The 27,613-nt window shown below is 43.5% G+C and overlaps 1 protein-coding gene across 1 annotated transcript; it reads left to right on the top strand.

Moving 5' to 3' along the window:
• The first annotated feature begins 7,926 nt into the window (after positions 1 to 7,926).
• rorb (RAR-related orphan receptor B) lies at positions 7,927 to 27,209 on the top strand. The gene is made up of 10 exons (XM_071924826.2): positions 7,927 to 8,057; positions 22,839 to 22,924; positions 23,041 to 23,182; positions 23,649 to 24,080; positions 24,606 to 24,727; positions 25,393 to 25,525; positions 25,753 to 25,860; positions 26,081 to 26,191; positions 26,647 to 26,759; positions 27,045 to 27,209. The coding sequence occupies exons 1-10, from the start codon at positions 8,051 to 8,053 to the stop codon at positions 27,207 to 27,209; spliced, it is 1,419 nt and encodes a 472-aa protein (XP_071780927.1). The 5' UTR covers positions 7,927 to 8,050.
• Positions 27,210 to 27,613: the final 404 nt, after the last annotated feature.

Genomic DNA, 27,613 nt, shown 5'->3' with positions numbered 1-27,613 from the left:
AGGGTAGTAAACTGGCACCCATTCATGAAGAAATAAAGGAAAAGGATGAAATTCGTAACACCTGTTGTGGAAGATGTATACTCACTCACACACTCTGTCACTCTCTTCCTCACTGAAACACACACACACACACAACGGAGCGTATCGGTACATTCATATATACTGTACATCAGTCCATGGACGCTAAAGCAAGCGGCGCCCACTCTGACTGCATAGAATGTCATTAGCCAATGTGCTAACTCCAATATTCTCACAGTGCTGTGAGTGTAAACTGCTTAAAGACGTAATCTTATATGCGCCATAGGACAACGCGGCGTTCTGTCAAACAGTGGTGCTGCAGAGTGTCCACTAATCCACATGCTAGACTCCGGATTAACGAGAGGGGATGGGGATGTGGGCGAGGGAGGGGTTAAAAACATGCCGCCCACCCCCGCCCCCCCACCCCCACACAATCACACACACACACACACACACACACACACACACACACACACACACACAGTCCTACCCATGATCACCCCCCCCCCCCCCCCCCTTCAGATTATAGTGCTTAGTGCTGCCCCTGTGCGACAGACAGTAAGAGGATCTCTGGGTGGCGTCCCCCAGGGCTCCATTATTGGTCTCCTAGAAAAGCCCTTTGGACCGAACACCCTACAGATAAGGTAGGGGTCAGAGGGCAAGGGTGAGGGGTGGGCAGGGCATGAGAGGAGGTTAAGAGATAGAAGACATCTGTTTGTTTTTGATGAGAAGGATTTGTGAAATTTAATATCTAAGTGAAAAGCTTACTGTATGCAATGCCTCTAGAGAGCAAGGTAGCGGAAGCTTAGAATTCACCAAAACGTGACATTTTAGGAAAATGGAGGTTACAATTTGAGCGCGGTTACGTTACACAAGTGGAAGTCGAGCAATCTGTAGTCCAAGGATGTGACATAACCTAAACCAGAAATGCGCATGAAATTACAAAATGATTTCTAATTATTCTTGAAAAGGTAGGGACACACACACACACACACACTGGTTCAATGGTCCTTTTCAATAAAGACTAATGTCAGGAAGTGTTTCTCTTCGTGCTGGCCCCATCTTTCACGAACCATCAGTGAATATTAAATGAAGACGCTGATTTGCAAAGCTGTTGCTGTATTCTCTGTTGGTTTAAATCATTACGAACCACTTCAGAAAATCAACATAACTATCAAGTAGCCCTGAACATGAAAGCCTCACACAGTCCCAGTTTGCAATTTCCTCCCCATTTCAACGTCAACGTTTATTAAGCTCTCCCAAAGAAATCAACGACGACTAAATTATTTTGAGAGAGAGCCTCGGGCTACGGAGGCATATTCGATATGCCTACCGAAAAGAGAAAAAAAAAAAAAAAAAAAAAAAAAATAGGAAGAACAAGGAGAGAGGAGAGAAGGGGAAAATGACTGACTCAAAGTAAAACTAGATTTAATATCTTAATGGCTTTGTGTGGAAAAAAAACACGGATAATAGAGAAATCCAATTAAAATCTGGTGATTGGCACTGTGAGGTAGAGACATGAGACTGTTTGTCTGAACCACTGGCTCTATATAAAGCTTTGATTAGATGATGCTAGTTATAGTACCACCCAGAGTAATAGATTGTATATTTATAACTCTGATATACCACAGGCTCTGAACACTTAACACAGATGTAATGTATAATGCTATAGCATCAAAAAAGGCTCTGACAAAGCACAGGCAGCGGCTGAATACAAATTATGGAGTCAAATTTGTACATTTGCATGAACACATACAGTTATTCTGAACCATATTCAAGTGGGTATGAACACAGTTGGTGTGTGTATGTGTGAGTGCGTGTGTCTGTGTGTGTGTGTGTGTGTGGTGGGTAAGCGTTTCCCCTAATGCCTCTCAAGGTGACTTGGCCTTCCTCCTTCAGGGCTTTCCTTTCCATTCTTTTTGGGATTGAAATTATGATGAAGTAATTTTTCTACAGAAATTGCCTATGTCACTTGTGGTATCTCTCGGCAAATTTCTCAAGTGTATTTTCAATCTCGCTCTCTCTCTCTCTTTCTCCGTCTCTCATCTCTCTCTCTCTCTCTCTCTCTCTCTCGCTTTCTTTCTCTTTCTCTGAGCTCTCACTTGACATGTCAATGTGTCAATGTCATATTACACAGAGGCAATAAACGTGGAACAATTTGGCGCATAATAGAAAAACGAGCAACCTCTTTATTTCCCACCAACAGAATTGTCTGTCTTTTGAAACGCTGATACACTTAGGTACACGCTCACACTCGCATGTGAAAACACACACAAAGATACGGGCACAGACACACACGCACTCACAAAGTCGCACACACACATGCACTCACACGCACATACACACACACACACACATACAGTTTCACAATGAAAAATCACCTGCTTGTTTCAGGGGAAAATAAGAGGCAGTGTGGAACATGTCGTCAGATTGGAGAGGGAGATTCCTCAGAGACCAATGGCCTAATTTCTTATTTTCAAGAGGAAACTTATCTAATTATATATAAGTTAACTTCCTAGTGGTCGATTCAAGGGCAGCACCGACTGGTATGAATGAATAGCCTTAAAAGAAACAAGGCTATCTCATCCAGCTCTCTTCAAGCCTGTCGTTCTCACTATTGCCTCCGTCTTTTTTCTCGCTCGTTTTTCACCACACAATCATATCTCTCCGCTGGTGTCCTGTTGCTGATCACACACAATAGCAGCTTGCCCATTATCCCATTTATTGTTGGGTTGTGTGTCTATGTGTGTGTGTGTGTGTGTGTGTGTGTGTGTGTCAAATTCCGATAATCAAGGAAGTTCTCATAGTACAGTCAAAGTGCCAGGTTAAGTCTCCTCTACAGCCATCAGGAAAAGCTTTCTATCCACATTGTGTTTGAATTGCATTTGCATTGCGTTTACATTGTGTTTCCGTTGCATCGCATTGAAACTCAAAGATTGACTAAATTCAATTCTCAATTGTTGAACGTGTGAGTTCATTCTCATATAGTGCATTGAAATGATAAGAAATAAAGTTGACATTGTTTTTGTGATTTTTTTCTGATGTATTGACTCATAAAAAAAAATCATAAAATGAATGCCAATCCACATGGGTTATGATTAAAAAAGTGACAAATATACTCAACAACAAGAGGCACATGAGCTGCTTAATGTCCTGCCATTTTTCCTCATTAATATGCAAATGTATGCAGCAAGGTGCTGCAAAATCTAATCAGATCATCTACTCTATAGGGGGAACCTTTGGTGTGAGGATGACGTTTCTATATCATGTATTGTTCTTGAGTTATTGTGTTCATAAGAATGTGTCTATACAGACAGACAGCACACAACACAGCATAATGTCCCACACCATGTACCATGGTGACGGGACATAAGAAGCAGATAATTGTAACCTACTGTACTAATGTCTGGCTGTAGTTTGTGGCTGTATTGTAGTTTGTTTCAACTCAGCTTCGACTTACATTTGTGTACATAGTGAAAAACGCAATACTTATTCATGTTGATGAATATGGTACAGACACTTTCCCCCTCTGCTCCTGTTTCAAAACAATGCTCTGTAGAGTAGGTAGAACGTCATGTTGATGCATCGCTGACGGCAACACAACGCAACGCATTTAGCAGAATTTGACAGTAAGAGAAATGTGAATGGACAGAAGAGGCGTTGCAGAGGCAGAGGCCATCATGCCATGCTATGACAATAGAGGTGAACGGAAGGGGTGACAAACAGAAAAGCAGAAGGGAGAGAGGAAGAGAATAAAGGAAAAATGAAGTGGAGGAGGGAATATCAAGAGAAACAGAAAGTCATGGACATACATAAGGGAGGAAGGAAGGAAATCAGAGACAAACTGAAACAAACAGACGCGTAAGGGCAGAAAGAATTGCATGCAAGCGGGAAAAAGGGTAATGACAGACGTGACGGACAAGCAACAGATATGCAGACAATCAGTCAAGCAGTCAGTATATAGAGAGAGACTTCACGACCTTCAAGTGGGAAGGCAAAGAGTAGCGTGAGCCAGACAGGTAGACAGGCGCACCGTCAGACAGGCAGAGAGGCAGTCAGGCAGCGAATACAAACAGACAGTGGAGCATCAAGACAGAAGGACCTGAGCTCCTTCTCTGTGCAGAATGCTGCTTTCTCCCTCTCCAAGTTCAGCCCTTGGGCATGGCCTGGTCTGCTTCTCTCTCTCGCTCCCTCTCTCCCTTCCTCCCTCTCTCTCATGCACCATATGGACAGAGCTGCCTACACTCCAGCATAGCTCATCAAATACAACCTCTATTTTCATTGTTTTGTTTTTTTCCCCTTGTTCGACCGACGATATACATATTTGGTAATGTTTAAAGTCATTACTCCACTATCTCGGTGTTGGAGAACAGTGAATAATTGACAATGAGGAGTAATCCCTCTTAATGGAGCCGCTGACCCTCAGATGGCCCGGCTCTATGGATCGAAGGCCTTTAAGATCGTTGAGTGCATAGATCACATAAGGACGCATTTTATTGCCTTGACAAAAAAAAAAAGGACGAAACCTTTATTGTAGTTTGAAGCTAGCTTGCCCCCCTCCCCGTTTTTTCCCCCCTCCCTGTCTGTCTTTCACTGTCTCTTCTTTTCTTCCTCTCTTTCTTCTGTCTGCCTGTCTTCGGGAGTGTTTCATCTTGACCAGTCTGGGCTTTTGTCACGCTTGCTTTGGTCATTACATCACAATTATGGGGCTGTTGGTACAGGAGAAATAAGAGATGAAAAAAGGAAGAGTGAAAAAAAACGACAGATGAAATGTAGGTCAGTGGAGATGCGCTTGGGGCAGTTTCTCTCTCTGTTTCTCCCCCCCTCTCTCTATCTCTCTCTCTCTCTCTCTCTCTCTCTCTCTCTCTCTCTCTCTCCCTGGGCCACAGCTAAAGAGGCTAAGGGATCGGGGGTGAAAGTGCCTCTCACCCACACCTGCATTTTCTACTACTGTACCTTGCAGTGACTGACAGAAGCTCCAACAATGTTTTCCCCTTAGAAAACAACTCTAATGACAGATGCTGAATGCTGGATGTGATGCTAACCGCGCATGACAGGAATGGCTCTTTCCAGCACCGAGAGGACAGACACTCAGCTCCGTGCGTTCATGACATAATCTATTTTTACATTTTGTTCGGATGGAGGTGGGTGGGGTTGACATTACTGAACGTATCGTCAGAGGTCACCCAGGGGCCAGTCCAGGGTCAAAGGTGGCATGGTAGGGTTTCCTTGTGGTTCAGTAGGTTAAAGTTCATGCCATGTTCTCGCTGTGTTGTGGGTTCAAATCTGCCGGTGCGCTGTCTAAAAATAAAGCAAAAACACCATGAAAATAGTCTGAGGGCAGAAACATCTCTGTTTAACCTTGAAAATTCAATAAACAAGAATTAACAAAAAAAAAGAAAAGAAAATGCTGTTGCCTCTTTTAAGGATGTTCAGGTGTCTTGCAAGTTAAGATAGATGGGTTATCTCATACCATCTTGTATTTATAACACCATTTTCTAATGTGTTTTGTCCAGTTCTGATAGCCATTGGAGGTTGATGCCATTTATGCTAAGTCACTATACAAGTGGGTGAAGTTGAAATGATGCTTACAGACCTCAAAAGGTGACTTTGAGGACCACAGCCTTGAAGCCTTACTGTATTATTTTCTCTAAAATAGCCTGGGCAACAGGATGTCATTGCGAACTAATCCAGCACCTACTTAATGTGTAATAACTGTTATTATAAGTAATACATTTTTAAGGCCTGTACTCTATCTTCAAGAAGTGACTGCGTGAGGAAATTAGAATAAGGCCATATTTTAAGAGAGCGTTTTTGAAATTATACAATGATTTTTAAAGGATTTCATAGGCCCGACTGTAAGTTTATAAACCTCGCTGAACCCATATAGGGCCATGAGCTGCAGACCGCAGGTATGCCTTACATCACACTGTAAAAAGACTATCATGACAGTAGAACAGCAGACAGAGGGTTGGATCATACTTGGGAGTTGCAGACACTGAAATAAACTGTAACCTACACTAGATCCTTCCTTGTGGTTTCCTGTACATGGGGCATACAGCACAGTGGTCTAACTTGGGCCTTCTCTTTCATTTTCCAGGCCAGTATTTCAGAATTTCTCAGAGGAAGGAGGAGAGGACCCCGCCCTGAAAGCCATCCAGAGGACACCTGAGACCTGTCATGTCATCTGAGCTCCTCTTCTTTCTGTGACATAAGATCTATTGTATAGAACCTCCATGTGATGAATTCAAAGGTTTTTATTTTATTCACAGTTTGGTGTGCTGCAGAGACCGTACTTCAAGTCGGGCATCAATAACGATCCATAGGACGTTCAAATGTTGTGTTGATAAAGCGTCCTGCTTTATTATGCTAATCTATGTCCATATTTATCTTTCCGCATCCCCAATAGCTAGCTGCATCTCTCATCTGCCATATTTTTCATGTTAACCCATAGATGTTACTACCATGCATACTTTTATGCATATGAAAGTGTCACCAATTAAATCATTTCAAGATATCCCTAATGAAAAATCTATTTCTATAATATTCCTACAGTCACCTACAGTGTGTCTGTGGTGAGTTTATAGTGATTTTATCATACTTTATGGTATTTGTATCTCCTATGATATAACTATAATATTTCTATAATATTCCTTTAGTATTGTATAATACTCTTACAGGGCCTAATAGTGTGTCTGTTTTACTCAATAGTGAGTTTATAATGATCTTATCACACTTTATCTTTACTTTATCTCCTTTACTTTATCACTATAATATTCCTAGAATATTTATAATACAGAGACTTCGAGTTTGGCTGTGATATTTGTATAGTATCCTTCTAAAAATTTACAGTATTATTACAGTAGTATCCTAGAGCTTTTCTTTCGTGTAAGGGGACACCCAGTGTTTTAATATCTCAAAACTTTTTTTAGGTTGCCTAAATCAAAGCCTCAAACAAAAGCAATCACCCTTCGCAGACCAACAGTCTGTACACTGCAAACAATATCCACCTTAACAAGACATTTAAGCAAGTAGCCTATTGAGTCTTAAAAGCTTACTTTTTCTTAAAAACAATTTCACTTGTTTCCAATGCAACTTGGCTCAGTAACTGTCTTGAATCAAATGTCATTTTGTTGATGTTAGTGGACTGATGAGCCTCATCCTGCCTTTTAAAACCCTGCCGCATGTTTCTAGGACATTTCTGAAACAAGTAAAACTGTAGTGAAAACACACTGGGCAGAATTTGACATTTTAATACAGGATATGAGACTAGATGATGCTGTTAAGATGAACACTTTTTTTTTGCAGTGCATAGATGAAACGCAGCGAGTGGAACAGACTATGAGGAAGGTGACATTAAAAAACTCGGTTTCTCCAACTTGCCATGCCTTTGACTGTGTGTACCAGGCAGCGGAGTGCGCCCGGGCCGCCTGTGCGCTGTGCGGTGTACGGTGGGTGTGTGTGTGTGTGTGTGTGTGTGTGTGCGTGTGTGTGTGTGTGTGTGTGTGTGTGTGTGTGTGCGTGTGTGTGTGTGTGTGCGTGTGTGTGTATGTGTGCGGGCTCCTCCGGGCTGGAGGCTGAACAGGAGAGAGTGGGAGGAGCAGAAAGTGCTCCAGTCCAATCCGGGCCGCCGGGTAAAGCCTCTCCTATACGCTCTTCCCTCCCTCAGCCCGCAGAAAACAGTGAAACCCTCCCATAGAGGTGAGAGCGCAGATGTCATGAGAAAAGCGACCACACGACCAGAGCGCACCGACCGACGCACCGAGCGACCTCAGCCCGCCTCCCGCTGCCCCGGTCTGGGATGCTTTTAGCGCAGAGACGCCTCCTCTCAGGGCAGCCGGTGGACGTCGACGCAGATCATCCACACTGTTTTCGTTGTTCTTGTTATTTCTAACCGAGGATCTTGCCCCCCTCCTCCTCCTCCTCCTCCACAAGCCCCCCCTTTTTTTAAGTGTTTATGTTTGTTTCTTCATGACTGCTGCATTGGGAAGCGAGCCTCAGCACCAGCTCCAGCTCCAGCAACGCCAACACCATGCGAGGTAAGGAGACCATCCCACTGCTCTCCAACACCACCGCACTTTCCCCAGGCTTCATCCCGCTCACACACACTCACACACACACACACACACACACACACACACACACGCACGCACAGAGCAAGGTAGGCTTTAAACCCGATCTGCCCCTGAAAGTTATTCTGGGAATTTTTTTTGGAGCTGTGAAGCCCGTTTTTTGCTACTTTTCCCTTCACAGAACAGCCTGCTGAGGGTTTAGGGTTGAATTTCTTTGCAGCCTCACTAGCACACTAAATGGCAAAAAAAAAAAAAGTTATTTGGGAATTCACTGGTGTGTGTGTGTGTGTGTGTGTGTGTGTGTGTGTGCGCGCGCGCGCCGAATACAGTTTTGCAAATTCAAGCGTCTAGACTAATGGTCAGAGAAGTCAGTGGAGTCTGTCATTGGAAATTAAAAGTGACGCATGATATTTGATTAAGACCTTATTAATTTGAGCCCCGCTCCACATGAATGACTTCAAGAGGGAAATTGCAGGAGCCACTGATTACATGATGGACAGAAAACTTTATTTAGCCATGTCTTATCTTGGGATCTGATGAAACTTTATTGAATGTTACAGGACTACATTTCATGCGCTCCACTAACCCATTTTCGTAATGCGCCGCATCGCGCCGAGGATGTTGAAATTCAACATCAATGTCGTCCTGCAGACACACACACACACACACACCTACACACACACACACACACACACACACACACACACACACACTGACAGGTCAACACAGCTCCTTGCACTCTCACTAAACCCTTCTTTACGGCAACATTTAAATTTACTTTAAATCACTTTTCTGCGTTTTTTCGTTTGGCCCTAATTAGTTTTTGTTGTCCGCTGTTTATCAGCTGCTCTACAAAGTCAAACATGAATGCTTTTATATTCGACCCTAGTTATTATCAGCTTATGCTTGGTTCCGTTTTGTTTACAGTTGTTGATGTGTAATTATCGCTGATGCAAAGCTGCAACAATATTGTTCAACTGGATGAGCTTGAACTCTAATTTGTAAGTTCATCCGTTTTTAATCGGCTGAACCTTTCCCATTCGCTATCTGACGTTACAAACAATTAGACTGATTCATTAACCAGAGGCATCTGAATGCTCCGGTAGAAAGGAGGAGGAAGAAGCGTAATGTTTGACCATGATGCAGCACATCCATCCCGTATTTATCATGTAAATAATTTAAAATGTAAATGCTCAGCACTATATAATAAAAATCCATATGTACAGCATACATGTGTTTAAAAATAAAACAACAGCAGACATTTTCAATGACACATTATATTGGGCTATGGCCATATACATATACATGTTGTTAGATATAACAGGCATGATATAATAGTCTGTTTATATAATGTCAGAAGAAAAATTGTACCATTATTATTATTATTATTATTATTATTATATTAATAAGAATAATATAGGATACTATTTGGATGGACTAAAACAACTTCATTTTAATCCTTGTAGTGTTTATCTTTAAACAAGTGTCCATTGCTACATCCAAAATCCAGCATCCAACATTCAGGCATCAAATATTTTTTTTAAACAAAAATATATTTTTTATATGTTTTATATAGGCTAGAGCTTTCTGGAACCTCAACTTCAGGCCTTCCAACCCCGGGCAAAAAAAAAAACATGAGAAGGCCAAACACCCCCCCACCACCCACCTCTCTCTCTCTCCCTCTTTCTCTCGCTCTCCCTCTCTCTCTATCTTCCTTTATCCCATGGCAAACTTGTCTGTCGTGCACCTTGTATTTTATCCACATTTTAATGGGCCTCGCGACCACTCTCGTGCATGGGGGGCTTCAGGGGGGGAGACCGAAAGCTCCAGCTTTCACTTTATAGCCGTGGTTGGCAGAAGAGGCCCCTGAAGCGTCTCTCTCATCCCTCTTTCTCCATCTCTCTCTCTCTCTCTCTCTCTCTTCCTCTCTCCATCTTCCTCTCTCCCTCTGCACGCCCCAAAGGGTTTTGTCAGATAGAATTAAATCAGTGTGGGCCATGCGGCCCCCACTCCCAACCTGTGTGTGTGTGTGTGTGTGTGTGTGTGTGCTTGTGTGTGTGTGTGGAGTCTCGGCTGCCCTTACAGAGAAATGTGCTCACAACCACGAGGTTATAAAAAATAGAGGCCCCTCATGAGCCGTGGTAATTATCATTTAACAATAGCCACAACTCCTGCAGCCCTGACCGAAGATGATGTCACCCCACCGCCCGGCTAGGAAAAGCCAGAGAAAGGGCAGACAGAATAATATCATCAGGCCTTTTCTACGACGAAAATGGAGCATTGTGTTTTTTCCCATATGGCCCGATGTTGTGTAGGATGTTGTAAACAAGATAATTATTTCTGTATTTTCAACAGCAACACGATGATGCTGTGTTATGAATAGTGTCTCTCTAAACCCCAATGAAGAAGTTGCATAATAAAATGAATCTTTAGTTTATGTCTGAAGTAGAGAAAGTCTACATTTGAGTCACATCTGTAACAGTTGCATTATATTCCTCACGGTCAGAGCTTTAGTGATAGCCAAGCTTTATTTTCATTATATATATGATAAACAACACAAGATGGGCAAAAAGAAAACAATAACTATTTCATGATTGGAATCTAATTTTATAATTCAAGGGAAACTTAGTTACTTAGTTACATTCTATCAATAACAATATTAATTGCTGCAATTAAAGGTCATAGATGACTGTGCAAGAAAAAAAACTCCTATTTTGGAAACAGAAAATATGTTTGAGAATCCAAAACAGAGATCAGAGCCAATCAACATCATCATCATCATGCCCAATGTTTTAATTTGGTCCTAACTGGACTCAATATGAACTCAGTGAAACTGTGCCTGTACTGAAAGACCTCTGCTAATGATAACACACACACACACACACATACGAAACCACACAAACATAGGTCAACAATGCAGACATGTATCCTGCATGTTTATCTGCATGCACACCAGGTGACTATTTCCGTGTCTGAGCGTCTGTATGCTTTGTATTACCGATAAGCCTAAGACCTTTTATACCCTGCAGTCGCACCCAGATCACACAGGTCAAAGAGTTCAGCGATGGAGGGAGGAAACAGGGAGGAGGGGGACACAGTGCCATTTGATCCCCTCTGTTAGCGATATGTGTCAATCACAATCTCCCACGCTCCTTCACCATGGGAAAAGATAGAATGACAGAGAGAGAGAGAGAGAGAGAGAGAGCAATAAACTAGAAAGGTGATGACAAGCGAAAAGTGTAAAAGAAGAGAATAGGAGCAACTCAAAAAACATTTGCCTGGAATCTGCAGCGATGCTCATCATTACAGTTTATTCAAAAAAGCATGTTTATCTAGTTTTTCTATTACCACACATCTACACCCCCCCCACACACACACACACACACACACACACACACACACAAAGCTCTACTGAAAACACATACACACAAATAGCGCCAATGCTACGCATGACGGCCTGCTGCCAATAGAATTAGTCCCATCCTGCTTTGCTTTGGAGGCTTGCGTTGGCATTGATCTGTCCGATTCTAAAGCATCACAGGATCAATTTTTAGTCGAACCCAACGGAAGCAGTCTGTTTGGATAAATCCATGGCACATAACTTAGATGCCATTACTTTAATGTAAAAAGTCAGTAACCTTTCGGAATTGGCTCCATAAGCATGGCTTCTAATTGTTCATGAGTTCATTCATTATCAGAATGTTTTGCTGTTGTCCTGCTTGCTCTTATGATTTTGTGAAATGCTTCTATAGGAATGAAAATGGATTGTGTCCTCATGAAATATTAATGAGGAAAGTGGAACAACCAGTGCAACAGTTAGTCCAAAAAGATGAAGAACCTCTCTTTCTTGCTGCATAACCACGCGTGTCCAAATATCAACTCATGTGCTTCAAACTGAGTGTCCAACTCAAAACCAGTGCTATGATCAATAGTTAGAAACAGTTTTTGTCACTGAGTCATTGTCATTGTTGTCATGAAATCACTTGGTTGCTGTTAAATGGCTTTTTGCTCGCGACACTCATAATACTGGACACCCAGCCTCTCTGAAGCTCTGCTTTGCAGCGTTATCAAGGCATGTGTGGTCTGTTGTTGAGCTCGGTGTTGTTTATTGTGTTGTTTATTGTGTGTTTGTGCTGACTAATGGCCCAGTGTTATGTAAGAAGAGAGGAGAGATTACCCCAAGCCCATGCAGGCCACACTGTTAATCCCTCAACACAGCCCTACTGACTGACTGAGGTATCGCTAGTGGTGTTGCAACACACACACACACACACACACACATACACACATCCCACTGACTGTACACCTGTCTATCAGTCGCCCACAGTTCAGCGTGTTTGACTGACCCCTTTTTCAGTGTGTGGACTGAAAAGCGTCCCACCACGCTGACTGTATGGCCTGGGTGACAGTGTGTGGTCCCACTGAGCCGGTGTGAAGCGCTAGCAGCAGCTATCATGGCCCATGTTTGTTTAGCATGTGCTCAGCGTGCGCTCCGTGTTGGTTTTTATCCCTCCACGGCTGTCTGGGGGAGCCTAGGCGAACATTTTCTCTTTTTTTCCTCCTCAGTCAATTCTCTCTCTCTCTCTTTTTTTTTTTTTAATCTTTATACACACAAAGCGTGGGCTATACGGCACGCTTTGGTTTGTGTCTACACGTTATCTTAGCCGGGAGGGATTTCAGGCTGAACCACTCCTAAACTCTAAATCTGCCTTGAAGTCATAGAGTCCTCTGACAGCTCCTTCTGTTTTGTCGGTTTTTACTCATCCACGCAGGCAGCATGTCTCAATGGAGGCACCATGATATTCAATATTCACATTTTCCTCCAATTTATATTGATGTAAAAACCGGGGGAAGATGGTGACTGCGCTGGTGAGATGAAGAAACCAAGTAATGCATGAACAGAGAGATACCATTTGATGGGTGGCTTTTATAAAAAAAAAAAAATGCTCATATTCACAGACCATTTTGAGAAGGAATGTGGATCTTGAATAAGTTTTGCCTTCTGGTAATAAGGGAGGGATCAGGTGGATGTTTTATGATAGTCCCAAGTCAGAAAGCATGTTCATCTGCACTTCTCAACTCTGGTTTCAAGCTCAGAAGAGCCAATACTGCTCTATTGCTGGTGAAAATATCATTTCAGCCAGTAAATTGGATTCTAGTTCATAAATAAAAGTTACAATTGGAAGCAGGGAAACAGTGAGGGTTGTTTTTGCCTAATTCCTATAAAGAAACTTTATGAGTAAAACCCAGTAGCTCCATATCTACTTTTAAAAGCATGCAAAACGATCTGAGAATCTATGAAGTAAATGGCAAATTGAAGGCAGAGTATTGAAAAGAAAGAGATAATTAGAAAGGAGAGAGAGAGAGAGTAATGAGAGAGTGAATGAGAGAGAGTGAGATAAGAAAAGAGAGAGAGCAAGTAAGAGAGAGAGAGAGGGAGACTTAAAAAGAGTTATATAATAGTGCAATCGGATCTTGTGAGTGGTTCATTCGAGTTTCTGTGTGTGTGTGTGTGTGTGTGTGTGTCTGTGTGAGGGAGAGAGAGTCTATGTGAGAGAGTGAGGGATAAGAGAATAGTGGGTGAGGAAAACAGGAGATTGTGTTTACTTGTACGCATGTTTGCGTGTACACACACGGTCGTGAATATATCACAGATACAAACTTTACTTTACACACACTTGCATAGCCGCTCTTAGCACTGAATAAAGGCAGCACCCATAATAGTAGTATCCAAAGTCCACACTAGCACACCACCTATTAGCCTTTGTTAACACTCAAAGCAGATTAGTCTATATATGTGTGTGTGAACACTGCTGCATTCCAAGCTCTACTTTATACATATAGAATAACCAAGGAACAAAATGTATTACTTGTGAATGTGAGGTGTGGCTTGCTTATACGACACAATTCAATTCATTTTGCGAGAGAAAGCGGCATTTTGCTCCTCATAACTACAGTATTTAGTGGATACTGAATATGTACAGTAACTAGTATAAGACAAGTTGCTACATGCATACACTGTGTGGCGGTGTTCAGTGTTGGCAGGTGCATAGCACGTACTAACAACGATAAGCCTATAATATGAATTAGCCATAGCCTAGGGTGGCATCTTTTCTTAATGGCAAAGATTAGCCTGTTTTAGTGCTAGTAATCTCATTGAAGAGACTCTTATTAGGTCTCTTTCTCTCTCTCCCTATCCCTCTCTCTCTCTAAAGTCCTGAGCTACCATTCTTAACCCCTGTATGTGTCTGTGTGTGTGTGTGTGTGTGTCCTAAGCAGTGGTGTTGACATGAGGTCTCCTGTCATTCACAAAGAGAATGCAATTATAACATCAAAACTGCTTTTGCTCTCTCAACTCAGATATAATGTTCATAATGCATTCTGTTAAATCATCCCGCAAGAGACGGAGAGAGAGAGAGAGAGAGCGAGAGAGAGAGAGAGAGAGCGAAAGAGAGAGAGAGAGAGAGAGAGAGAGAGAGCTATAGAGAGAGCAGGTGAAGAGCAGAGCAGGCTGGGCCAAGCCAAGCTGTGTGATAGTCTTTGTGATCAATTTGCCTCTGTGAGAGATGCCCCTGGGGCCACTTTGGGGAGAACCTTGTTAGGCTGAGTTAAATTGTGGCCCGAGGCGAGCTATTAGCGGCCATCCCTGGGAGAGGACACACACACACACACACACACACACACACACACACACGCACGCTCAAGCACACACGCTCAACCAGACACATACGTTCAAACACACACATACACTCAAACATGCATACTTTAAAACAACAAACTCAAACAGGAACACACTCATATGCTCACATTCACTCTCCGAAATAGGCTCACACACACACAAACACACAAATGCATTTTTCTTGTGTATGCACACACTCTCATAAACAAGTTCATCAATTCACATCATCTACACCATTCAGCTTTGGAGGACGACATTAAGTTTAAGTTTTGGTAGAAATAAAAACACACAAGCGCACACACACACACGCAAACACACAGTTCCCTCCAATTCTCATGGGTTAAACTCTGACCGTCAGTGATTCACACTAAGTGCTGCTCTCTTCATTAATGCATTAATGTTCATTCCACCACACTTATGTCAATGTGCCTGTCTGCTTCCCTGATTCTATCTGACTGGCCACTGAGTAGCACTATAAAGGCTGTGGCTCTAACAAATCTGAGGGCAAATTTCTCTATACCTTATGTAAGAACTGAAAACAACTCTCTCAATCTGTCGCTCCATGGATGTCTCTCTCTCTCTCTTTCTCCCTCTCTCTCGCTCTGCCTCACTGGGATAGCCACCTTTCCTCTCCCTTCCCCCTCAAAGACACACACACACACACACACACACACACACACACTGTCATCTACAATTAGGCTCAACAGAAACACCATAGGAGGAGGAGCGTGAGGTTAAGGGAGGATGAGGACGTGGCCAGCAACAACAAAACGTGATTTTATCACACCAGAAATTAAACAACAGGATCACAGTCGGCAGTGTGTGTGTGTGTGTGTGTGTGTGTGTGTGTGTAGATGTGTTCCTCTCTGCATTGATCCCCTTCACCCGATCAAAATATGAGCACCACGACCAACTCAGTGTTTTAACAGCCCAGTGTGCACACATGCATGTCTGTTGCATGTGAGTGTGCATGCGTGAGAGGGAGAAGGAAAAGGGATATTTAAGAGAGAGAGAAAAGCACTGTGTGTGTTTCCGTGTGTGTGCATGTTTGCTTCAGCGAGTGCGCCTCTGTGTGCATTCTCATGGCTGATTTCAGGGAGGGGGTGGGGGTGGGGGGGTAATGACCAGATGCAGACCTCTCACACTTGGACTTGTTCCTTCCACTCTGATGCACTCTCTCAGTCCTTAAGGAAAGGTCAAAGGCCACCAGGGTCCTACAGGTCACCCAGGGGGATGGGGTGTGAGCGTGTGTGTGTGTGTTTGTGTGTGTGTACAGTGACCATGAGAGGCAGATCTGTGGAGGCAGATGGGCAGACTGTGTGTATGTGTGTGTATATATGTGTGTGTGTGTTTGGGCAGAGGGGGTCTACCCTGTGGATTTTTTCCCACGCCTCCTTCTCCTCTTATCCATCTGAGGACACATGCTGCACTGGGTGGGAGACAGTGTGTGTGTGTGTGGGGGGTGGGGGGGGTGGGGGGGGGGGGGGAGCATGCATAGTATTTGTACTGTAAGGTCTGCTTTTTCTAAAGCAGTTTGTGTTAATGTATGCATTCAAGCATGTCTGAATGTGTGTCTCTGTCTGTCTGAACGTGTGTCTCTGCGAGTGTGTGCACGCATGTGTGTGCGAGTGTGTGTGTGTGTGTGTGTGTGTGTGTATGTGAATCGATGCGTTGGACGACAGCCAGTGGCCCCCTTCTGTTCCCTCTCCATGGCGTCCAATCACGCTGCGGCACAACATTCTATGAGCAAACCGCAGCTGATCCCAGACCTGCTATCTGAGCAATTACCCAGAGTGCTTTGGGGCCGCATGGCAAGCTGGACGAGCTCATGCCCTCTGACATACACAGTGGGGGAGGGCGAGGGAGACTGTCTCTATGAGTGCATGTGTGTGTGTGATGGTAGGGAGGTCGGGGGGGTCGATGACGAAAGAGCAATGGGAAAAGGGGAGGTTGGGGGTTGAAGCATCTCTGCTCATGTAGCAACAGTGTGACTATCTATATTACGGAGTGGACAAAGAGATGCGTGGCAACACACAGGCTTGGCGGCTAGGGAGGGATGGGGGAGGGGCGGTGGGTCCGCCGCATGGCATTATGATTATTACTATAACACACAGCGTCCTTTGGTAGACTGTACAAACAAAGACACTCTGCGGACCGAAAGGGACAGCGGGGTGACTGCGTCTCGTTACAATAATAAGACTGTGAAGCGCAGTGATGGTTCATCTAAGAATGTCAGTGTTATGTTTATCGGTCAGGTTAGGCCTAGACGCTTGAATCGGGAATGATACGCTTCTTTTTACTGTTTACAAGTTGGTTCCAAATACACAGAAGAAATGCAATTGATGGGGCAACAGCGGTGCTATCGATCAAATCACTGATTGCATGTTTAGCATTAGGCTTCATTGTTAAAATCGGATAGGTCAGTAGCAGTGATGATGATGGTATTTATGGTAAACACGCAGGTGTCTGAGTCACAAAGAGCGACTGAAGTAGTGAAGACATACAGTATGGAGGACAGATTAAAGTGACTGAAATGCACTTTATTTTTTTTATTTTTTTTTGAGGAGAGCAGATAGTCCACCACCCTTCAATATTTTTATTAGATGTTTCAGACAGTGAAAAGAGACAGCGAAGAGAGAAGAGAAAAGTATGACAGCACATAGCGTGAGTCCGTTTGAAACCATATGCAGTGGCAGTATTCCATTGATTTTAATGGGACAGTATGATGTGAAAACATGACAGGAGACACAGGGGATATAACCCAAGCAGCATTGGTATACGCTATTCCCAGCTGTGTGTGTTAATCCACTCAGCTATCACGCCACCAAAAGTTTCTCCGTGTTTTTCATCATCGTCGGGGAAATCGCTTGTTCCTCTCTAGGCAGCGAGGAGACAGGGAAGACAGCGCTACGCTGCGAGATGGAAATAGATTATGAAATACAGAAACTGAAATGATTTCCCAGTCACACAGCCACTTACAGGGAGAAGGAAGACTCAGAGACAAATGAAAAAGACAAACAGACTGAACTGAAATGGATGGTGAACAATGATAGTATAATTCACAGTATATAGACATCTAAGAGCAGCGCATGAGTTGTTCAACTTTAACAAGGAGAGTGGTGGGTAAAGTGCTGATTTCCTTCATTTTCCCAGAAGATCTCTAGTTAACTAGGAAGCAGTAATGCATATTTTTTGTGAACAGTGGAGATGCCACCCACATTCATCCCCAACAAATCAACCCCTGAGACTACAGCAGGGGTTGTGTATGCATTTCTTAAGTGTCTTGCATTGGCAAAAGTTATAGCAGAAAGCGATTCAACAAAGCGATTCAAAGTATTATTGTTACTGCATGACTGTGTGTGTGTGTGTTGCTTTGGGTATGTTTCTGTTGTAGACCCACCCCCCCCAGGCTGAATGAATGAAACATGCATGTCCAGTCTGCCCCTTATGCAACACATATACACACACACAGACACACACCGACACACACACAGAAACAAAGTAACATGTACAGCAACACCTAGTGGTCTTAATTTGCTGTTACAATATCAGTATGGAGAGGTAGCGCTGGAATGTTAAAGGGTCACGTCCATCTGTGTGTGTGTGTGTGTGTGTGTGTGTGTGTCCTTACAGAAAATTGTGCTCATAACCCTGTATGTGTGAGCTACTTATGTAGTTTAGATGAAGTATTGTTAAGCTATTGGTGCTAGGCTGCTGCTTTTTTCTCTGCAGTGTAATGTAGATAATTAGGGCTCTATTTAGAGAGAGGGCCAGCCCAGGAAATACACAGGAGATCCTCACTTCATTAAAAATCAATTATCATAACACACGTGCCAGCTCAATACAGCCCTCATGGCCGCAATCGGCTACACACACATGCACGTGTGCACGCACTCATGCTTGTGCACACACTCTCTCACGCATTGATTACAATATGGCCTAACGACTATCTTTGCCGAGTTCTCTCCTATATCCCTCTCTCCCTCTCCCCCTTTCTCTCACTCTCTCTCTCAAGAGATTGTGTGGTCCTGATCCTCCTCTTAGCTGTGGAATCGCCAGCGTTGCAGTCCCGCTCTTACATAATAACCTCAGGATAACACTCGTGCTCCCACTGGCTGAGGAGGCTGTCAGTCTGCTCAGCTCAGAGTAGGTCAACTCAAGTCCCGCCCCCATATCTGTGAAACACAGGTAGCTAGGAGCACAGTAATCTCCAAAAACCAGCACTGAATGGCTTTTTTCACCAAGGCTTTGTCCAGAAATGGATGCCCATCAAGAGAGGTTAGGGGAATAGCTGCATTAGACTCCTTACTCTGGAGTTCTATTTTAGGAATTCACTTTCACTACAGCTTAGAAGCTGTGAGTTTGTTTCTCTAATGTAATACCAGGAAAGGAAATGCCCAACATGCATTATTGTACAGCCACACTTTTCCTCTAAAAACAATAAGACCAGAGCGTCTTCTAAACACGCAACAGATTACACGTGTCTTAATTCTGCCATTACAGCGACAGTATAACAAGGCAGCAAGCGCGTATTGTTGACTAGATGTGGAAGTGGGAGTCCTTTGGTAAACACTTTACAAAGCGAGCCCCCACTGTTGGGTGCAGGCTGGGAAGGAGGCGAGCGAGAGGGCGACAGTACGAATAGTGATGATACACCGAGTTGGCTCCACACAACCATGACATCACTTCCTTTAAGAGTGTGACAGCTTAGCAAATCATTGCTGTGACAGCCAGACGAGCGCAGCGAGTGGGTGGTCACCCTGGCAACAGCGATGCTGTCATGACCGTCTCCCTATATCCTACCTGACAGTCTCCGCTGGCAATGAGCACACACTCGACAATGCACACACCCACACTCACATACACACACACACACACACACTCGCAAACACTTTATCAAATATACACACACATGCACACATACTTTCTTTTTCTCTGTGTCTCTATGTTTGCAACACAGTGTGTGTAACGCTCACTCAAACCCTCTCTGAAACACAAGTACTCTGAAATGCACACTAAAACAATGCACATGCCCACACGCCCATGCTCCTTTGGGCGTAATTATGTGATACAAAGAAGAGTACAATCTCCCATGGGGTAAAAAGACATAGAGTAGAGATATATTCCAATCATTGGAGAGCAACAGAATAAAAAAACAAGCCTCTAAGGTAGGAAAACTGTGAAGAAGTTTTACTGGAAATCAATACAAATAAGTATGTATATCCACATCCCAGCAGCAGAGTGGGCTGGATACATTCAGCTAGTCTTTACCCATAGACATTCACTTGTTTAGCGATTAACAATTTGATCAAAGTGTTTCAGTAAAGGTACGTGATAAACAGCAGCAATGGGAAGAATGAGGGAGATACGATGATGCGCGCACACACACACACACACATACAATCCTTGCTGACACACCGTTGTCCTGTCTTCTGTTTACTGCTCATATTTAGACTGTTGATAATGGCCATGTCCCGAAGCGCAACTGACCTGTTTTACAGACTATAAATAGTTTGTTACAGGCCGTGTTCATTGACAGCTCTGTGTGTGTGTGTGTGTGTGTGTGTGTGTGTGTGTGTGTGTGTATGTGTGTAGTCTATGTGTCGTCCCAGTCCAGTGCTCTGCTCTGACCCAGTTTGGAGCCAGTTGGCCAGGAACTGGTGTAAATGGGTCACGTCTTGAACCACACCAGAACTCTCAGTACGAGCTGCACAATCTACAGCACACACTCTAACAGCATGTCATCAAATACTCCTCCAATATACCGTTCATTGATGGACAATCAGTTATGAAAGGGCACAACAGTCTATGGTTGAGTTTGAGCTCCTATACTTAAATAGTAATTTGAAGATGCAACGAAGAAGCAGTAGTGGAGAATAATGTAAGGGACTAAAGGCCCAATCACATCTAGAGCAATAACTATAAAGATAACTATAACTATAAAAACATTTAAATAGAAATATCTGTGTTCCCACTACAACGATACCTATAAACACATCCAAAAGCAACTATAACTAGATTTCTGGGTCGACCTCAAAGTGATTTTGTGGTTGCAGTAACTAACGATGAAACATTTCCAACCAATCAAATTAAATCTGTAAGAAAGAAGGGGGTAGAGAAGTTGGTAGCGCACTGCAGTGATACTTCGTTTGCTGAGGAACTTTATCACTTTATCACAGATACCGTTGTAGTGTGAATGCTTGAGCAACAATGTATCATTATAGTTTATAGTCATCTTTATAGTTATCGTTCTAGATGATACATAGTGAGAGAAACTTGTTCCATCACCTTCTCCGTCTTACCAGCTCTCTTCTCCTGTATGGATAACCTGTGCTGTCCAACAGGGTGTTCAAGTCCATGCAGAAAGAATACAATACAAAGCAGGGGATCGGGGGATTCATTCACATGAATAATCTGATATTCTGTCTGTGAGTGTGTGTTAAAAGGCTGCGATTTGGCGATATGACAGGCAAACTTCCTTAGGTGCAGCAGGAATAGTATACAGTGTATAGACTAGAAGAGCAATTACTGTCTGCGCCACTTAGACAGACAGAACTCTCTCCGGTGATCCTCATCTCTATAGGATTATCCCATTATGTATACTGCACACTCATTCCTCTTCAGGCATTTAGCATTTGCACATGCACACAGACACACCCACACCCACATAGCAAGACAATTCATACTGTCCATCCAGCACATATGAACACTTTATATACAAAAGATAACAAGACACAATGTACTGTGGTGTACACACACACACACACATGCACATATGCACACATGCACAAAAACATACTCGTCTGCAAATACATATAAAGTCTGAAGCACCAACTTCAGTTGCATAATATACATTTGGTAATGTTCTTCAGGATTGAATAGGTAGAAACACACTTGTATTTCCAGTTCTGGCTGTTGACTTTGTCTATTGATGAACTACATGTTCTTGAAAAGTTCATTAAACTTGCAAAGTTTCCTACAGGTAGCAGTATGCAAGGAGATTACTGTTGAATGGCTGTTTCAGCTGTGGCTAAGCCAGTGCTCAGCAGAGGGAACCAGCACGTCGGGAAATAATTTAGGATTAGATTGGCTGTCTAATCTCTTTATAGAGGGTGTGCCATCTCAGCAGACATACCTGTCTACCTCTAGATCGATCTGATATCTCTTAACAGTACCTGCGCTTTCTCTTTCCATATGGCTATTATGGATACTATGGTCAGAGACATGTTGTGCATGTTACATTGAGATACGTCAGTGTTCATATTCTGTGCCTTTGGTTGTGACTGTACATGGAGCTGCCTATACACAGTAAGTAAATTACTGATGTGAATGAAGATGTTTAATTTTGATAACTAGTGAAAAGTGTATCTCTACTTACATTGGTTTATTTGTAAAAAAAAAAAAAAAAAAAAAAAGAAAAACGTAATATTGGAAGCATTACGTGAAAGTCTGTAGAACTGTAGATCTGTAGTCTGTGTGTGTGTGTGTGTGTGTGTGTGTGTGTGTGTGAGAGAGAGAGAGAAAGAGAGTGTGTGTGAATGTGTGTGTCCTTCGGTGATGTAACCTGTTATTTCATTACAAGGAACCTCTCTAACCTCTCCTTCAAATGAAACACAAAGAACCCACACACAAATAATGCAGTCCTGGGGTGTGTGCGTGTGTCTGTGTGAGTGTGTGCGTGTGTGAGTGTGTGTGTGTGTGTGTGCGTGTGTACATGTGCTGTCCTCAATGTCCCTGTCATTAGAAAACCTCCTACAGGAACATACACAACGTCCAGATGTCATTGTGCCCTGCTCACCTTGTGAAGTTGCTTCCTGAAGCCATCCACACTACTAAACACACACACACACACACACATTGTAGCCTCAGTCAGGTCCTACAGCCAGCCAGGTTATGTACTGTTTTTTAACCTCTAATTAGCCCACCAACTGAGGTCTGAAAAGCGGAAAAGTGAGGTGACTGAAGCAGGAGTTGCCCTCAGCACTGGTACGCAAACGTGTGTGAAAAGCGTGTTTTACATTACCTCGGTTATGTAATGCATGTCTTTTCTTTCCTCTCTCTGCCTGCAGCCCAAATCGAAGTTATACCATGCAAAATCTGCGGAGACAAATCATCAGGTATCCACTATGGAGTCATTACGTGTGAGGGATGTAAGGTGAGACTTTCTATATTGTTTCCTTTTAACATCATAAAAAAGCCTGTTTTGTTTGCTTTAATGTACATGTATTGTCCGACGGGGATCTGTAACTCTCTTCACTGACATGTAACCAGGGTTTCTTCAGACGGAGTCAGCAGAACAATGCATCCTACTCCTGCCCCCGCCAGAGGAACTGCCTCATCGACAGAACCAACCGCAACCGCTGCCAACACTGCCGCCTGCAGAAATGCCTCGCCCTCGGAATGTCCAGAGATGGTGAGAGCTCAGTATATACACATATGCATATGAATAAATATATGCAAAATGTACTGATCAAGACGTGCATGTACACAAAAAGATGTGCAGGAACGCATAGATGTATATGCGCACACGGACCCGCGTGGGAGCTCAGTATTGGCACATACAAATAAGCACATACAGTTATTCACTGGAGTTGCAAATAGCCTGCCACTTCTGTCTACCCCATTGCTTAGTTTTCAATGAAAAGTGTGTTATAAATAAAATGTTATTATTATTATTGTTATTATTGTTATTATAACATGCTGTTTTTAATAATTGAATTCAATTGTTCTCCAACAGCAAGCTGAATTCACATTGAATCACATTTCTTTGGTTCTTTTTGATTCATGCACTTGGAGGAGCTGCAAGGTTGTGACAGATTTTTTTTTGCCCTATGTAAAAATGTCCCTCCCCCCTCCCATTCCTCTGTCTCCCCCTACAGCGGTAAAGTTTGGCCGCATGTCCAAGAAGCAGCGCGACAGCCTGTACGCAGAGGTCCAGAAGCACCAGGCGCGCCTGCAGGAGCAGAGGCAGCAGCAGACGGGTGAGGCGGAAGCCCTGGCCCGCGTTTACTCATCCAGCCTCACCAACGGACTGTCCACCCTCAACCACGAGATTGGGGGCACCTATGCCAACGGTCATGTCATTGAGCTGCCCAAGGGTGGCCACGGTAACGGAGGTGGAGTACCAGGCGGTTACTATGGGATGGATTCCACCCAGCCGTCTCCGGACCAGTCGGGGTTGGACATGTCAGGCATGAAGCACATTAAGCAGGAGCCGGTGTATGACCTGACGCCAGTACCCAACCTGTTCAGCTATGGGGGCTACCAGGACAGTCAGCTGGGACCCAGTAACGTCAGCATGGGAGAGCTGGGTAAAGACTGCATGACATGCTGCTCCATGCGTATAACATGTTAATGACAGAGATGGTTAAACCTAGGCCTTGTTTTTTAAAATACAGTACCATGGTTTACTGTTTGAAATCTACATAAGGAACATGACCGTTTACACAAAAAGTAGTCGCGGTAGAAAGCGTGAGTCAGAGTGCTAATCTGAGAGCAGAAGAGGAGATCAGACAGGCTTACACACAACTAGCTGACAAGGTGTCATATTATTGTATGTGCAGCTCAGGCCTTTAGCACAAGTCTATTTATTTTTCTCAACATATAGGGACACGTCTATAGTGTGTGGTATTCACATAGATATGTTGAGTATGTTCCAACATGCTTACCCTATTCACATACTAGTTCTTACCATATGGAAATACATAATTTATTCTTTTAAAACAGTATTTCTTCATCTTTTTATCCACTCTGTATCAAATTTATGAATGAATGAATAAAGATATTGGATGGCAATGAATAAATTAATGAATGAACAAACAATCCCTCCCTTCCAGACCGTATTGCCCAGAACATCATCAAGTCCCACTTGGAGACATGTCAGTACACAGCAGACGAGCTGCAGCAGCTAGCCTGGCAGACACACTCCTATGAGGACGTCAAGATGTACCAGAGCAAGGTGAGTGAGTGTGTGTGTGTGTGTTATGATGCCATCCTCATCTGTATTGCCTGAGCACATTTGATTTTCCAATGTTCCATGTAGCTCCTATTCCTATTTTTCCTCTCCTTTCTCCTACTCTTTTTTCCTTTATCGTGTTAAGTAGAAAAGCAGGAGCAGCTGGGAATTGTAGAACTGGTGAAGAAAGTTGAGGGTCTGTGCGTGTGTGTGTGCGTGTGTGTGTGTGTGTGTGTGTGCACGCACATCTCAGTAGTTCGGTTCCACCACTGTAACCTAACCGCTCGTACCTCTGTGTCTAATGCATTATTGGTCATTACTACGGAAGGCTTTGAAATAACTTTCCTACAATGAGAAATGATGAAACACACAAAGGCAATTTGCTGATATTGTACTTTGGACGTTCGAAATAAGAAAATAGCTATTTCATTAGTAGAAATTCAAATTCAATTCAGCCCTTCCTCTTAACAGGGGAAAAAAAAAGTCCTCTGTATTTTACAAAGTGGTAGTCATAGTAATAACAATTGTAATATGAGTGTGTAAGAAATACAGAAAGAGGAACAGAAAGAAAAAGTAACATTTTACATATGCTTTTTCTTTTACGTTTTTGTTGACTGACCTGAATATAAGTACATAAATCATCTCAAACTGGGTGTGTTTGTTTTCAGACACGGGACGTGCTATGGCAGCAGTGTGCCATCCAGATTACCCATGCCATCCAGTACGTGGTGGAGTTCGCCAAGCGCATCTCAGGGTTCATGGAGCTGTGCCAGAATGACCAGATCCTCCTGCTCAAGTCAGGTGAGAGTCTTGTGTTGCTATTCCTCCTTATTCGTAAGGTCATAGGTATGGGAACAGGACCTGGCCAATGCCTATCTCCATATCTTGTCACAGCTCAGAAGAATGTATTTCAGGGAAGAAAAATAAAAGTCCTGTGATTTCATGTTCTTTTTGCCTTGTGGCTAGTAACGTGGCTGCATCCATATTACTGTCAGGTTCACCCAATCTCTCCCCCTCCCTTCTTCCAGGTTGTCTGGAAGTAGTCTTGGTGAGGATGTGCCGGGCGTTTAACCCTCTCAACAACACTGTGCTCTTTGAGGGGAAGTACGGAGGCATGCAGATGTTCAAAGCACTAGGTAAGATATTTCTACTATCACCTAATTCTACTCTATGTTCTCTACTTTTATGCTCCAAACACATAGATTATGCTGGTTCAACTCAAACTCCATTTCCTCTTCCCTGTGAGGCATTTTTGCTCATGAACGCATGACCAGAATGAATATAGTCCACTGAAAATCTCCCTTTTTTTGTCTGCCTCTCCATTTCCCTGTCCTCTCTTTGTTTCCCTCCCTGAAGGTTGTGATGACTTAGTGAGTGCGGTGTTTGACTTTGCCAAGAGTCTGTGTTCGTTGCAGCTGACAGAGGAGGAGATAGCTCTGTTCTCAGCAGCAGTACTCATCTCCACAGGTCAGTGCACATCCCCCAATGCTGCACACTATTATTACAATGCGGGAAGCAATCTGCCTTTACATTTGGTTTCTTCTGCGCTTGCTCTAAATCAAGACACTTAGTGGTAAACGAAACGAGCAGGTTCTATTCTGCATTTGTCTGTATCACCCAGCAAAATCGTCAGTGTTAATTTAACTCTCAGAATGTAAAAATCAACACCATGCCAGTAATTATATAAGTCCAACCCATCAGAGTTAATTTTATGCTTTTAGATAGTTTTGAACACCTGCCCCAGAGCCATATCAGCTCTATGAGCAGACAAACAATGCTCCAATCAACACTTGTCAGCTGAAAAATCAACACTTATTAATACTGGAACATTTTTTGTCCAGACTGGTCTTTCCTTTGCGGATTACCTGGAAAGCATAAAAGTGAATAACATATTTATTTGTTTGTTTTGTTTTATTTTTCAGACCGGCCGTGGCTGATGGAGCCCCGGAAGGTCCAGAAGCTCCAGGAAAAGATCTACTTTGCTCTGCAGCACATCATGCAGAAGAACCACATGGACGAGGATGCACTGGCTAAGGTAGGCCTGGACTAGCTCAGGTAGCAAGTTAAGTCACACTAAGGTAGCCCAAGGCACTTTGCTTTGATCATGAAGCCTTAGGCTAAAGGAACAGCCCAGTCAAAAGTGCCACACTCCAAACACTGATGTAGCAGCTCCCCAGGCCTCAAGGAGAAGTGGGGCGATGTACACAATAAAAGTTATGAAACTCAACACTTACATGACAAAATAACTTCTAATCCCATCCCTGCCTCTGGGCCACCGCAGCTTATTAGTCTAACTTTCCGTCTCTCTGTTGTCTGGCAGCTGATCAGCCGTATCCCGACGTTGTCAGCCCTGTGTACGCTCCACACAGAGGAGCTCCAGGCCTTCCAGCAGCTCCACCCCGAAACCGTCAACGTCCTCTTCCCTCCGCTCTACAAGGAACTCTTCAACCCCGACCCCAACTCTGCCATGGCCATGCCCAAGTGACTGCCTGTGGTCCCACCGCACCAATCGGCATCAGCGGAGGACCACCAGAATAAGAAGACCGCCGGGTCCGACAAGATGACAGCGGCCATGTTGACTGCGTCATCATCGTGGCAACCACATATTCCAGAGCCCGCCCAGCCCGAGATGAGGCCGGGGGAATTGAGGAGTCATCCGCCAGAAACTTACAGTTACCGCCAACAATACTAGGAATGTCCAGCACTTATCCCATCCTGTTCACCGATACAGTCTGAAGAATGTATATATAAATGAAATGCGCCCCCAGCCGCAACCTAAGTGGGGCTTTCTCCTCTCTCCTGAACTGAACTGACTGACCAGAAATGTACAGACTTTAAACATCTAGGAACAATTTTAAGCTGTCAATCTTTTAAAAAAAAAACTGGGTA

This window comes from Centroberyx gerrardi, chromosome 8, assembly GCF_048128805.1.
Source record: "Centroberyx gerrardi isolate f3 chromosome 8, fCenGer3.hap1.cur.20231027, whole genome shotgun sequence".
NCBI lineage: Eukaryota > Metazoa > Chordata > Actinopteri > Beryciformes > Berycidae > Centroberyx > Centroberyx gerrardi.
Note: the sequence above shows the minus strand (reverse complement) of the source record. Positions and strands in the feature narration are given on the sequence as shown.